The 12,184-nt window shown below is 42.8% G+C and overlaps 1 protein-coding gene across 1 annotated transcript in view; it reads right to left on the reverse strand.

The window, feature by feature from the left end:
- The window catches only part of LOC139339950 (titin-like), a 175,050-nt gene that overhangs the window by 68,842 nt on the left and 94,024 nt on the right, over window positions 1–12,184 (reverse strand). The window contains 21 exon segments of the mRNA XM_070975414.1: window positions 393–689; window positions 970–1,121; window positions 1,509–1,674; window positions 2,407–2,554; window positions 2,657–2,808; window positions 2,971–3,100; window positions 3,346–3,527; window positions 3,893–4,198; window positions 4,992–5,421; window positions 5,922–6,112; window positions 6,209–6,338; window positions 6,932–7,113; window positions 7,241–7,540; window positions 7,685–7,978; window positions 8,245–8,529; window positions 8,822–8,999; window positions 9,147–9,265; window positions 10,199–10,498; window positions 11,123–11,425; window positions 11,634–11,817; window positions 11,918–12,108. Of these exon segments, the coding sequence (XP_070831515.1) occupies window positions 393–689; window positions 970–1,121; window positions 1,509–1,674; window positions 2,407–2,554; window positions 2,657–2,808; window positions 2,971–3,100; window positions 3,346–3,527; window positions 3,893–4,198; window positions 4,992–5,421; window positions 5,922–6,112; window positions 6,209–6,338; window positions 6,932–7,113; window positions 7,241–7,540; window positions 7,685–7,978; window positions 8,245–8,529; window positions 8,822–8,999; window positions 9,147–9,265; window positions 10,199–10,498; window positions 11,123–11,425; window positions 11,634–11,817; window positions 11,918–12,108 (4,620 nt within the window).

A 12,184-nucleotide genomic window follows, 5' to 3' on the forward strand; every position in this document is an offset into this window, starting at 1 on the left:
TCCTTGTTGAGTTCTGATTGTGACGTATTGTTTGTTGCCTGCTTGATATTGTTAGTCACTGTTAAGTGTGTGTTATTGTCACCTGTATTATCCAGGACAGTCTTGAAAAAAGAATTTTTATCCGAGTGAGGAGATATTCAAATAAAAAATAAATAACTATGAGTATAAATTGTGCAATAAGAACTAGCAGTGCAACATCAATAAGCGTAAGTGGAACAGGTGTATTATCAGGGTAGAAAATAAAAAATAAAATAAAGTGACAGAAATAAAAAAAAAAAAAACAGGAAAGAGGTGATTTCTCACTTTTTTCCAGAGAGCACCTGAGAGCATTTCAGTCAGTAAAACCAGAAAATAGTTTTCAGCTGTGGTAGTTGTGTTGGTTTTGTTTGTACCGAGCACGTTGAGCCTCATCTCCATGGAGGCCTTGCCGAGACTGTTGGAGGCCACCAATGTGTAGAGGCCGGTGTCGAAACGTTTGCCCTGCTGGATGAGCAACGTGCAGCTGTCGTCAGACACAATCTTGTTGATGTGCTCGTCGTACTGAACCTCCACCTTGTTGTCGGACTTGTGAGGTGGAGCCTTGTACCAGGTGAGAGTGGGGAATGGACAGCCACGGATCTTCGCCACGATGCTGATGTCGGAGCCCTGCTCAACCTCCATGAACTCCTTCAGTTCAATGGACGGAGCACCTGCAGCAGAAAATAAGGCTTATAAGAAGATGATGCCATATTCTTTAAATTTTTTTCTTTTTCTTTGAAGATTTAAGCTTCTTCTGTCTTTCTAGAGAAGAACGCAGGCTGAAATTAATTGAACAGAGCAGATGCTGTGGTTGAACAAATCAAGAACTGTGATCAGGAGCACTTGATCAAAGGTTATTGATCAAACCTGGTCAAGATGGGCGGTTTAGCCATCATAATGTTATGCATACAATGCTGCAGATTAATGCCTTAACAAAAAAAAAAGTCTTACATGTCTGGTCCTGGATGACGATGGGTCCAGCCGTAGATGAAGGTCGGCTGGCTCCGGCCTCATTGTAGGCCACCACTCTGAACTCATACTCATCTCCCTCGGTTAGGTCCTCCACCTTGAACCTGGTAGTGTCCACATCTCTCCTATTACACCTGAAGGTCGCAGTAAAGGCAAACAGTTTAGCTGCAGGCCTGGTGAATGGAAATTTAATGTAATTTTCTGTTTGTAGACAGAAATGTGTCTGATGGAGGCAGCATTTTGACCAGTCAGTGACTAGTCATCAAATTCATGACGTGTAGACGGTCAGCAAAATAGTTGCTGGTAAAGTGGAGCTTTATGGACCCGAGGACAGTTGATCTGGTCCAAAACAGAGTCGAGGATAAATAGACCCGAACTCTGTAGATCCACAGGGACCCAAACAGACGCCTAACCTAATCACCCTGAACAGAATTTGGACCTGGCCTGGCTCTGTTCCCAGGTTAGGTCTCAGTTCATAGGAACCAAGTGGACCCATGTAGACCTCTGGGGTGATGGGTTACCTCCTCCAGGACTCCTTCTGGGCACCGCTGGCATCCCAGCAGAGGAGATCGACGCTGTAGTGGGTAACAGGTGAACCACCATCGTTCTTTGGAGCCTTCCAGGTCAAAGTCACGTTGCCCTTCCTCACGCTCTGGATCTTCAGCCTCGTTGGGGGATCGGGAGGATCTGCAGAGTTGTGGAGTTTATTATAATTTTGTCTAATTTGTTATGTCAGAATCAACCTTCAGATCTTTAATTGTTTCCAAAAGAGTCCGAAAATGAATTTTCTTTAAAATATGTGGATATGTGAGTTCAGTATTGATCCATAAACCCAAATGTTTCATTTGAGGTTCTAGTACTAAGGACCATTGTATCTGATATTTCTTGACCAACAGTTTGTGGAGCGTTAAAGTCAGATTGTAAAACCTCTTGGGTTTGTTTTAAATCAGTTGTAGATGCATTTATCATCATCAATAACGCAAACAGGAAACAGAAGGCCGAGGCTCAGCTGTTTGTTGAGTTAAGAAAGGTGATTTACACTCTTGTACAGTGGCAAAGAACTATTCAGATCCTTTACATCAGTACAAGTAGCAGAAGCTCTGTGGTGAAATACTGCTCAGTTAATGTTCGGAGTAAAAGTACACAATTGTTATCAGATGAAGGTAATTAGTATCAATAATGAAAGTAGAGTATGAAGCAGCATAAAATGGAAAAAATCAGGTACTTCAAAATTGTACCTTAGTAGTTGAGTAAATGTTATTAGTTACATTCCACTGTGTGACACACTACTGGATTAATGAAAGTGCGGGATTTGTGTTCAGTATGATAAAAACTGAATAAATATTTGTTCATTTCTGAACTGCAGCAGCTAAACCATCATGAAACAGTATTAAGTAATAAGAGAGAGCGCAGACATACGGATCGGGTCTCTGGCTTTGGTGCTCTGAATGGTCTCGACAAACGGGCTGAACCCAAAGCGGTTCTCAGCCCGGATGCGGAACAGGTACTCCTGACCATGGATCAGGTCTGGAACCACGAGAGACTGAGCAGCACAGGCCGGGTTCACCTTGAAGAACAAGATCAGAGTCAGACTTTACATGTCTGTTCACAGTGCATTATCCTGCTTATACGGGGAAATGAGCTGTGAAAGCTGCAGCTGGACTCGTACTTTGGTCCAGGCTTTGCCCTCCACGGTCTTCTTCTCAATGAAGTAGCTCTTCACTCTTTCTCCTCCATCGCACTCTGGAGGTTTCCAGGTGAGTCGGCAAGTTCCCCTCGTCACATCGCTGATCTTAAAGTCTCTTGGAGGTCCAGGCAGGTCTGTGGGTCCACAAACCAAAAATTAATGAGGAGAAGACTCACCTACCTGATTTTTAATCTCTTGTACTTTTTGTTCTTCATCACACACATCGTCGGGAATACAGCACACTGTGAAGGTTTTCACTGTGCATATAAATCTCTGAAGGTTGAATCATTACGTACCGAGCACGTTGACTCTGACTTTGACCACCTTGTGTCCGGCAGGACTCTCGGCATTGATGATGTATCGGCCGCTGTGGTTCAGTTTGCTGTCCGGGATCATGACCATCGAGGTCGTGTCGGTGGAGTGAATCTGATAGAAACCACCAGCATAATGCCAGAAGTCACAATTTGATATATTTTGGTTTTTATTTTTAGTTTGTAAAGTTTCACCACAGCTCTGATGAGTCAACAAAGTCAAAATTCACACTACAAAAACTGAATAACTTGAATCAAAGATGCCCCTGTTTGGATGTTTTTCAAACCAAAGGTCAGATCAATGTGTGTAAAGTATATATGTACATTTATATCTGTAAACACAGTAAAGAGTGTTCTGACCTCTGAGTCGACAGGCAGCGTATGAAGCTCGTTCTTCTTCTCAGTCTCGGCGGTTCCATCAAAGGTCCAGGTGACTTTCGGAATGGGTCGTCCAGTGATGGTGGCGGGAATCCTGATGCTCGTTCCTGCTCTGCAGTTCAGCAGGTCATGAGCATTCACATTCAGAGTGACCATCGGCTCGACTGGAGACGAACAAGCAAACAACTTTTTAAACTATTTGTTCATTAAAAATCACCTGTGTTCCACTTTGCTGAGAGACACAAGAGAGACCTGAGATCTAATGACAGAACAAATATTCAATTAATTAATGATTAGTATAATATAAACATTACTACATATGTTACATAAATTCATTACTAGAATATACAATGTCACAATACTGATCAGTATCAGGATCCAATCTGAATTTTTACTTTTTGAGTGATGTTCAATAAGAAAGAAAAAAGAGAATCAGACAGCAGCCTCTGTCACCAACTGCTGTAATCAGCAGTAGAGCAGTATGAGCAGCTCCTGATGAACATTACTGGACAACAGATGTGTCTCTTACTCAGGATGTCCTGAACCAGGATGTCGGCCGTTTTGGCAGGCTCTGAGTTTCCAGCGGCATTCACGGCATAGATCCTGAACTTGCACTTCTTGCCCTCTTTCAGGTCAGGGACGGTGATTTCAGTGGATGGATGGAGTTTTTCAGCAGGGTTCACCCTCCTCCAATCAGGAGAGCCCTCCTCATGGACCTCAATGATGTAACCCTTGATGGGGCTGCCGCCGTCTTTGTCTGGCGGGCTCCAGGTGAGTGTGATGCTGCTCTTGGTCTTGTCTTTAACCTCAGGGGCTCCAGGTAGGCTGGGAGGGTCTGAGAGAGGAGCAGAGGGGGGTGAAAGGTCAATCTTAATAATAATAATAAACTTTATTTACATAGCACAGTTCAATAAGAAAGACAAGACACTTCAGGAGAAAATGATGTTAAAGAGCTGTGTTTTAAGCTTTTGTTTCAAGGCATCAACAGACTTAGACCCCTTCAGACCTTCAGGGAGGCTGTTCCAGAGTTTTGGGGCATAAATAACAAAGGCTGCCTCTCTGTGCCTTTTGGTTCTGGTTCAGGAGCTGGCTGGGCTAATCTTTGACAAGGTTCAAGTCATTCATCCATGAAATCATTTCAGTTAAAGTAGATGTACGAAATGGATGGCATCACCTGGCTGCTGATATTTACATCAGACCCTGTCTTACCAAAACACCACAAACATGAAGCAAAGTAGGAAGAAATGTTGTCTTGTGTCTTATAGCATAACAAGGGAAGTCAGTTTCATTTACCAGAATCACAAATCCAACTTTTCTTTAAGGGGCTTACTTAAGGGGCAAACTTCAACAATCTGCCGAGAAGTGTAAAATCTGGTGTCACACAAAGAAAGTTGTCAGTGCGAGTTGACTACAAAATTCTTCAGGTGTTCCAGATCAGAACTCTGAACACTGATCTAATTCATGAAGAAATTTCACCTGATGAAGGTCTGAGGACTGAAACCTGGTCAGTAAAGTGAGTCAGTGTGATTGACAGTGTATCTGATTCTGTTAATTATCAAAGGTGTAAAGTGCAAACTTTCAACTGATTGATGAAACCTGTAACAGGTTTTCTGGAAGTTAACACTCACTACATGGATCCACAGCAAAGCGACACTCAGAGGCCTCGCAGGGCGGCCCAACTCCTGCAGCGTTGCTGGCTGCAATTCTGAACTGGTACTCAGTTCCTTCGATGAGCTTCAGCACAGTGTACTGCAGACCCTTCACTGCCGGCTTGGTGACTGGAGCTCGGTTGACGCGACCCCAGTACACAGCGCCGCGCTCCCGCTTCTCCAGCCAGTATCCCTGGATAGTTGAGCCACCATTGTCCAGAGGCGGATCCCAGGTCAGGGTCATGGTGGTTGCCGTATTGGCAATTATTTTGGGGTTGCGTGGAGGTCCGGGGAGGCCAAATGGATCCCTGAGCTGAACTTTCTCTGAATCGCAGCCATCACTGGTGCCATACTTGTTCTCAGCTTTGATCCTGAACTGGTAGATACCGTTCAAGTTCAGCTTGTAGACCTGAAGGAGCAGAACAGGAACACTCATCTTATTTTTTGTTAAGGTTTTAAAGCATCAAATATGAGATGAGAGCACAACATTAGAAAGATATGATCCTTTGATTGATACAGTTTTTGTAATGCTCGGTTTTCTGGGTCTGTAAATTCATAATCATTTTCAAATAATTTCTAGGAAATTTTCTGGAAAAAGTTTTAATACTAATTACTTGTAAAATATTAGATATTAATTTCTAACTGGAAGTTTGTTTTTCACATACTTTGAATTGTTTGCTGCTTCTCTGTAAAAAAAATTGCACATCTTTGTACATTCTGCAGTAACCTGACTAAATAATTAAAGCTTCCAAGCTCAACAATTAATTGTAATTTCTTCATTTGAACCAACTGAAGGCTGAGTCAGATTGAAGATCACCTCTTACATGATGATCAAGTATTTGCTTCTTTTTAAATTAGCATCAGTGGATCGCAGCAGATTAATTTTCATGCTCTGCAGTCATGACTCACCCCGTATCTCCTGTCTATGAGGTTGATGGTGAGAACCTCAAAGTCAGACTTCTTCTTGCTGGCGTCCCTTCGCTCCACAATATAGTTGGTGATCTCGCTGCCTCCGTTGTCCTCCGGAGCATCCCAGGTGAGGTAGCATGAGTCTGCCTTGATGTCTGAGACAACGATGTTCCTCGGAGGAAGGGGGCGGTCTGAAAACGCAGGGTCAGGTTACTGTCGTGCTAAATATGCAGAGATGATAAGAACTTCTAAACATGTAAGATCTTGTTTTATGGAGATTTTCCTACCAAGGATCTCGACTCCAATGACATGCTTTGCTTTGCCGTAGCAGTTTTCAGCCACCAGCTTGTAGTTGCCCTTGTCCTGCCTGACGGTTTCTGGGATGGCAATTTTAGTCTTCATAGTTGTCCGGTCCACCTGACGACGCAAATTGATTTATTTATAAAGCACAATATCAGACACAAGGCAGTAGCTTCAATGTTCTTCACAATCATTGCAACTTCGAAACACGGAAATCGAAACACACTTTAAAAGATCAAATTAATATACATCCCCGATTCCAAAGAAGCAGGTACGCTGTGTGAAACATCAATAAAAGAGAATGTCATAACTTGCTCATGCTCTCTGACATAAGACATGTTTCAGCTTATCGGCTTCACTGATTTTTGTAAATATCTGCTTATTCTGAATTTGATGCAGCAACATGTTTCCAACATGGGTATGAAAGGGGCATCCTGGAAAGACTCAGTCATTCAGTCATGAGCTAGGGTGGAGCGATGTTTACCACTTTGTGAACACATGATTGTATAAAGGAGCTTAATACATGGATTTAGGAACACTTCAGAAAACTGTTTTCAGTAAACACAGTTGGATTGTGAATGACTGATACTGGTTTTATTTGTTTTACTTTATTTGTTTTACCAGACTTTGTTGGAATAAAGGTTTTAATGGCAAAGAGCTCATTCTCAAACATAATCCATGCAGAGTGAATGAAATCCAGGAACACTCACCTCCTCAGTCTCCATTGTCATCTTTTCTTCATCAGGCTTCTCGATCACCACGTCGTTCTTCATCCATTGGAGTGTTGGCAGAGGAAGTCCCTTCACCTCCGCTGGGATGTCAATGGCGGAGCCTTTCTTCACAATGATGGCGTTTCTCTTAAAGAACTTCAGGATGGTAATAACTGGAGCAACTGTGGACAAACAAACATTTGTCAATTTTTTTTTGTTTGGCGTGTTTCAATCTAAACTTTTAATACTGAGTATTTCCCAAAATCAAGTTTCTCTTTATCATTAAGATTTCAAAAGTGAGTTTTGTACTTTCATCGTCCTGGATCTTGGCGTTGATAGGCTTGGATGGATCTCCGTCCCCAACCTCGTTCACGGCTTTGACGCGGAACTGGTACTCTTGGTTCTCTGACAGGTTCTCAATGGTCCCGCAACACTCCGTGAAGATCTTCCGGTTTGCCACATCAAACTCATTGCTGTCGGACCTCATCTTCTCAACATAGTAGCCTCTGATGGGGCTGCCACCGTCAGTGCGAGGTGGTTGCCAAGCCAGGGTGATGGTGGTCTTGCTTCTGTCAGTGTAGTGCAGCTTTTCGGGAGCAGATGGAGTACCTGGAACATTATGGAGGAGTGACAATTGACAAATGTTTCAAAAGGCCACTTGGAGTCATAAATCTTCAAAGCTATTTCTTTGCTATATTTTGTCAGAAAAATGTCATCTGACGTACAAAGTCAGTCAAATTTTGGTCGATTTACCTTTGGGATCCTCGGCCAGGATAGGTCCCAGGTCAGCTGGAGCTCCGTCACCGTACTTGTTCCTGGCAATGACCCTGAAGTCGTACTCCTCACCAGCCAGCAGGCCCTGAATGTCGCACTTGCAGGACGCTGTCTCAATGGGCTGGCGGAAGAGTTTCATCTTGGCGTCCTTCCTCAGCACCTCGTAGCCAATGATGTCGCTGCCTCCGTTGTCCACGGGGTCAGACCAGGTGAGGGTGATGTTCTTCTTGGTCACCATGACTGTCTTAAGGTCTACCACTGGTCCGGGGACGTCTATGGAAACACAGGCAAGTAAAGATGTCAGATATGGGGTCTCAGACATTTTCCTATTAGTGGTACCTTGGATAATCTTAGAATGTAAAAGTTTGTATAAATTCAATACTCTAAAAAGTATTTTTTTCAGTACAAGCTACATGTATGAATGGAACATTTTTCAGAAAACGGAGTGAACCCCAAATGCTTGAGAGGTTATATGTTTGGGATCCACTAGACTTTTACTGTGAAGCGTTGATGCTGTTGTGTATTCATTCATCACTGACCCATAACGTCCACTCTGGTCTCAGCAGTCTTCGTGCCGCTGCTGTTGGTACCAGAGATCTGGTACTTCCCGTGATCTGCCCTCACTGCCTTCTTGATAAACAGAGTGCTGTTCTTGCCCTCCGTCTCCACAATCATCCGCTCCTTGTCAATATCGGCTTCGTCTTTGGTCCATTTGACTTCGGGCTGGGGTCGGCCAGTCACTACAGCAGGAAGCTTCAGTGGCTCGCCGGCCTTGATGATCACACCATTCTTCACAGAGGCATCAAAGTCCACAGTGGGAGTTTCTGAAGGACACGGATAGTGAGACGAGTCAGCCTCAGTGGATGAAATGTATTAAATTGAGAACATGTTTCTTATGGTCATAACACTTCCTGCAGCTACTTCACAGTAAAAGCCTCAAATGATTCTCCTGAGTGGACAGATTTTACTGTGAAGCAGCAGCACACAAAGTGGAAATTTAATTTTTAACTCGTTTTTTGACGCAATTATAAAACAACTGAACATTCATCTTTTCTTAACGCCAAAAGGTAAATTGGCATGTTGTTGTTCCCTGTCCAATAATAAAACTATCCGTACCTTCAGGCTCTTTGACGGTGACGGGTTCGGTCACACCGGGAGCTCCAGGACCGGCGTCATTGATGGCGATGACACGGATGTAATAATCTGCTCCCTCAGTCAGACCGGTCACAGTGTACGTCAGCTCTTTACACCTGTACTCTGTGCTGCGAGTCCAATCCTTCTCTCCAGCCAGAACCTGTGATCAGACATTTGGACATTGGACATTAATGTCACAGATTCAGGTCAAAGACTTGGAAAGAAAAGACATTTTAAATGCATATACATCAGTTAAGTAAATTTGAGTCCTTGAATTTGGTCAGGATACTGTATTAATTTTCCATACCTTCTCGAGATGGTATCCCAGGATGTCTCCTCCGCCATTGAATAGAGGGGGCTTCCAGGCCACGATGACAAAGTCCTTACCAGTGTCGACAATCCAGGGGGTGGGGGGGCCAGGAGGCACTAAGTAGGGGGGTGACAATGACAGTTAATTTTTCTGTGGAAATTATTAGACATAGATCAACAGGACAATATTTGATTGACTTCTTCATGTACTATACTTCCTCTATGAATACATCCAGGGGCGGGGCTTGCGGACAGGCAAGCCAGGCAGTTGCTTGGAGCCCCTGACCACTAGGGGGGCGCTGGCCACTCATTTACAACAATGATTATTGATAGGCCTGCGCTTTCTAAAAAAAAAAAAAAGTAGATTAGTGGTCGTCAAAGTGAGGTCCAGGGACCAACAGATGTCCCTGGACCTCACTTTGACGACCACTAATCTATTTTTCAGTATTCATCTCAAATGTCCCGGAAATTGTGCATTTAGGTGTGCAAAAACCAAACTTTTGCAGCATGCATGGGTGAGGTGGGGGCCCCAGGGATTTCTTGCTTGGAGCCCCAAGAGACCCTTGCAATGCCACTGAATACTTTGGTGTTCAGCTTCCCTCGAGGCAGCTTTTTAGTTATTTAAGTACGCTATACAACTGACTTCAGCTAACTGAGTGAACTAGAAATAAATGAAAGCAACAGCTGCCAGGAAGGACTGAAATCAAACTTTGAAGTTGTGATTACATTGTGGCAGTTTATTATTCTATTTAATATTTTTTAATTAATAATCTGTATTGTAAATTATTAATTATTCAATTTAACGCACCATTTCATAAATATTTTGGTAATAACGCATTTGACACCTGCATTCCAGCATTTTGGATAATCTTATTGATCTGATGTTAGGGGAGCCTTAAAATGACTGATCAAAGACAATGAAATCCATCCTCTCTATTTTCAGTCAGAAGCAATGATGAATCCACTGAAACCCAAACCAATGGGTTCCTGCAGAGAAGGCAATCAAACAAGAATAAATGACATTTTTATGATCACAGAGAGTAAACTTACGGATGGCATCCATGGCAACAATGCGATCAGTAGGCTCACTGAAGGGCCCGGGCCCGGCCAGGTTCTCTGCACACACTCTGAAGATGTAGGTGAGTCCCTCCATCAGGCCAGAGACCTTCACCTCCAGAGAGTTGAGGAGGGCGCGGTTGACTCGGGTCCAGTGTTTGCTGTTCACCTCCTTTCTCTCGATCCAGTAGCCCAAGATCGGGCTGCCGTTATCCTTCGGCTCATGCCAGGAGATGTGGGCGCTACTCGCCGTCACCTCGTGGACTCTAGGGGTATTGGGAGCGTCTGGAGGATCTGGGGTTGGGGGGTGAGGAAACGGGAAGAAGATATGGGTCTCAATGCGCCATTCTTGATATAACCACCAGGTGTCAAGTCAATAATTAATTTGGGAATTTTATTACATAAAACAATTATTAACAATCAGAAAAAAAGTTTATAAAAAATATAAGAGAATATAAAAAAAGAAACATTTTCATTAACAAAATTTACAAAATATTTAATACGTAATATTTAATTATCTCTTCATTCATGAGACATCTGGTGACAAAAAAAGACAGATTTTTATAATTATTTTTCATAAATTATTTTGGGAGATTTTATTATTGAATGAACCATTAGTAATTGAAATAAATTATTATAATGTACAAGTTTAATTAGAATAATCTATCGGAAGAATTTCTTCAAATGATAGGAGATGAATGATATAAGTTACATTAACAAGTTTACACATTCTTAATTAATTAAAAAGTATTCAAGTAAAATTGAAAATTGGCGATTTGTGGTAAGAAATTTGTGCATAAAAAAAATAAGAAATGTGTGCATAATTTATTTCTTTTCATAGGATTATTGTTAAAATCTACAAAATATGCGCGTTCAGTTTTCATTCATTCTAAAGTATATTTTCTGTTCTTTACTCACCAAACTGGTTTTTGGCAACCAGTGGGTCAGAAATACAAGGCGGCCCACAGCCGAACTTGTTCTCAGCAGTGACTCTGAAGATGTACTCCTTCCCTTCGATGAGTTTGGTGACAGGGAAGCTGGTGCCCTTCAGGGTTGATGTGATGGTGATCCAGCCGATCTCATCGTTCTTGTTGTCCTTCTTCTCCAGGATGTAGCTCAGGATCTCACTGCCGCCATCATCCTCGGGAGGCTCCCAGTTACAGATGACCGAGGTGTTCCTGATCTCGTCAAAAGTGAAGTTGATTGGTGCGCCGGGTTTATCTGTGGCCGAGCAGAGTCAGATCAAAGTTGAATCTCAGGAGGATTAAAGTTTAGGTTACATTTTCTAAAAATATTTCTGTTTAACTGATGACCGATTTCTGTTTAACTGATGACCGATTTCAACCATAATTCAACTGATTAAAACATACTGAGGACTATGGTTCAGTTATCAGGATAGAAACTCATAAAAAATAAACTTCTGTCTTACCAAGGACATTGACAACACAGGAGGCAGTGGCAACACCATGAGTATTCTCCACCTGGATGGTGAAGTTTCCATGGTCGGCTCTGACAGCATCACGGATCATCACCATGGACTGACCCTTCTTCGTCTGATCCAGACCCAGACGCTCACGCAGGGGAGTCACAAACTCCTCCTCTGGTTCCGGAACCTTGAAGGTAACAAATTAGCAATTGATTCCTCAAAGAATTTATGGAAATACATTGAAATGGTCAGAACTCTTTGATCTCTCTAAGGACACAAACCTTGGCCTTGGTCTTTTTCTTCTTGACCACAGGGACAACCTTTTTGGTTGGCTCTTTGGTGACATCCTCATTGTTCCTCAGCCAGGTTACCTTAGGATACGGGGAGCCAGAGATGAAGGCCTCAATTCTGATCTCCTCGCCCTTCTTAATGCACACACCAGACTGCACACGTGCATGCAGGTTGACCGTTGGTTTTTCTGAAAATGGAAGATGAGTTATGGAATTTAGGCAGGTCTGATGCTTTCCCCTGGTAAATAAATTATCTGAAAGTGT

This window comes from Chaetodon trifascialis, chromosome 12 (genome assembly GCF_039877785.1).
Source record: "Chaetodon trifascialis isolate fChaTrf1 chromosome 12, fChaTrf1.hap1, whole genome shotgun sequence".
NCBI lineage: Eukaryota > Metazoa > Chordata > Actinopteri > Chaetodontiformes > Chaetodontidae > Chaetodon > Chaetodon trifascialis.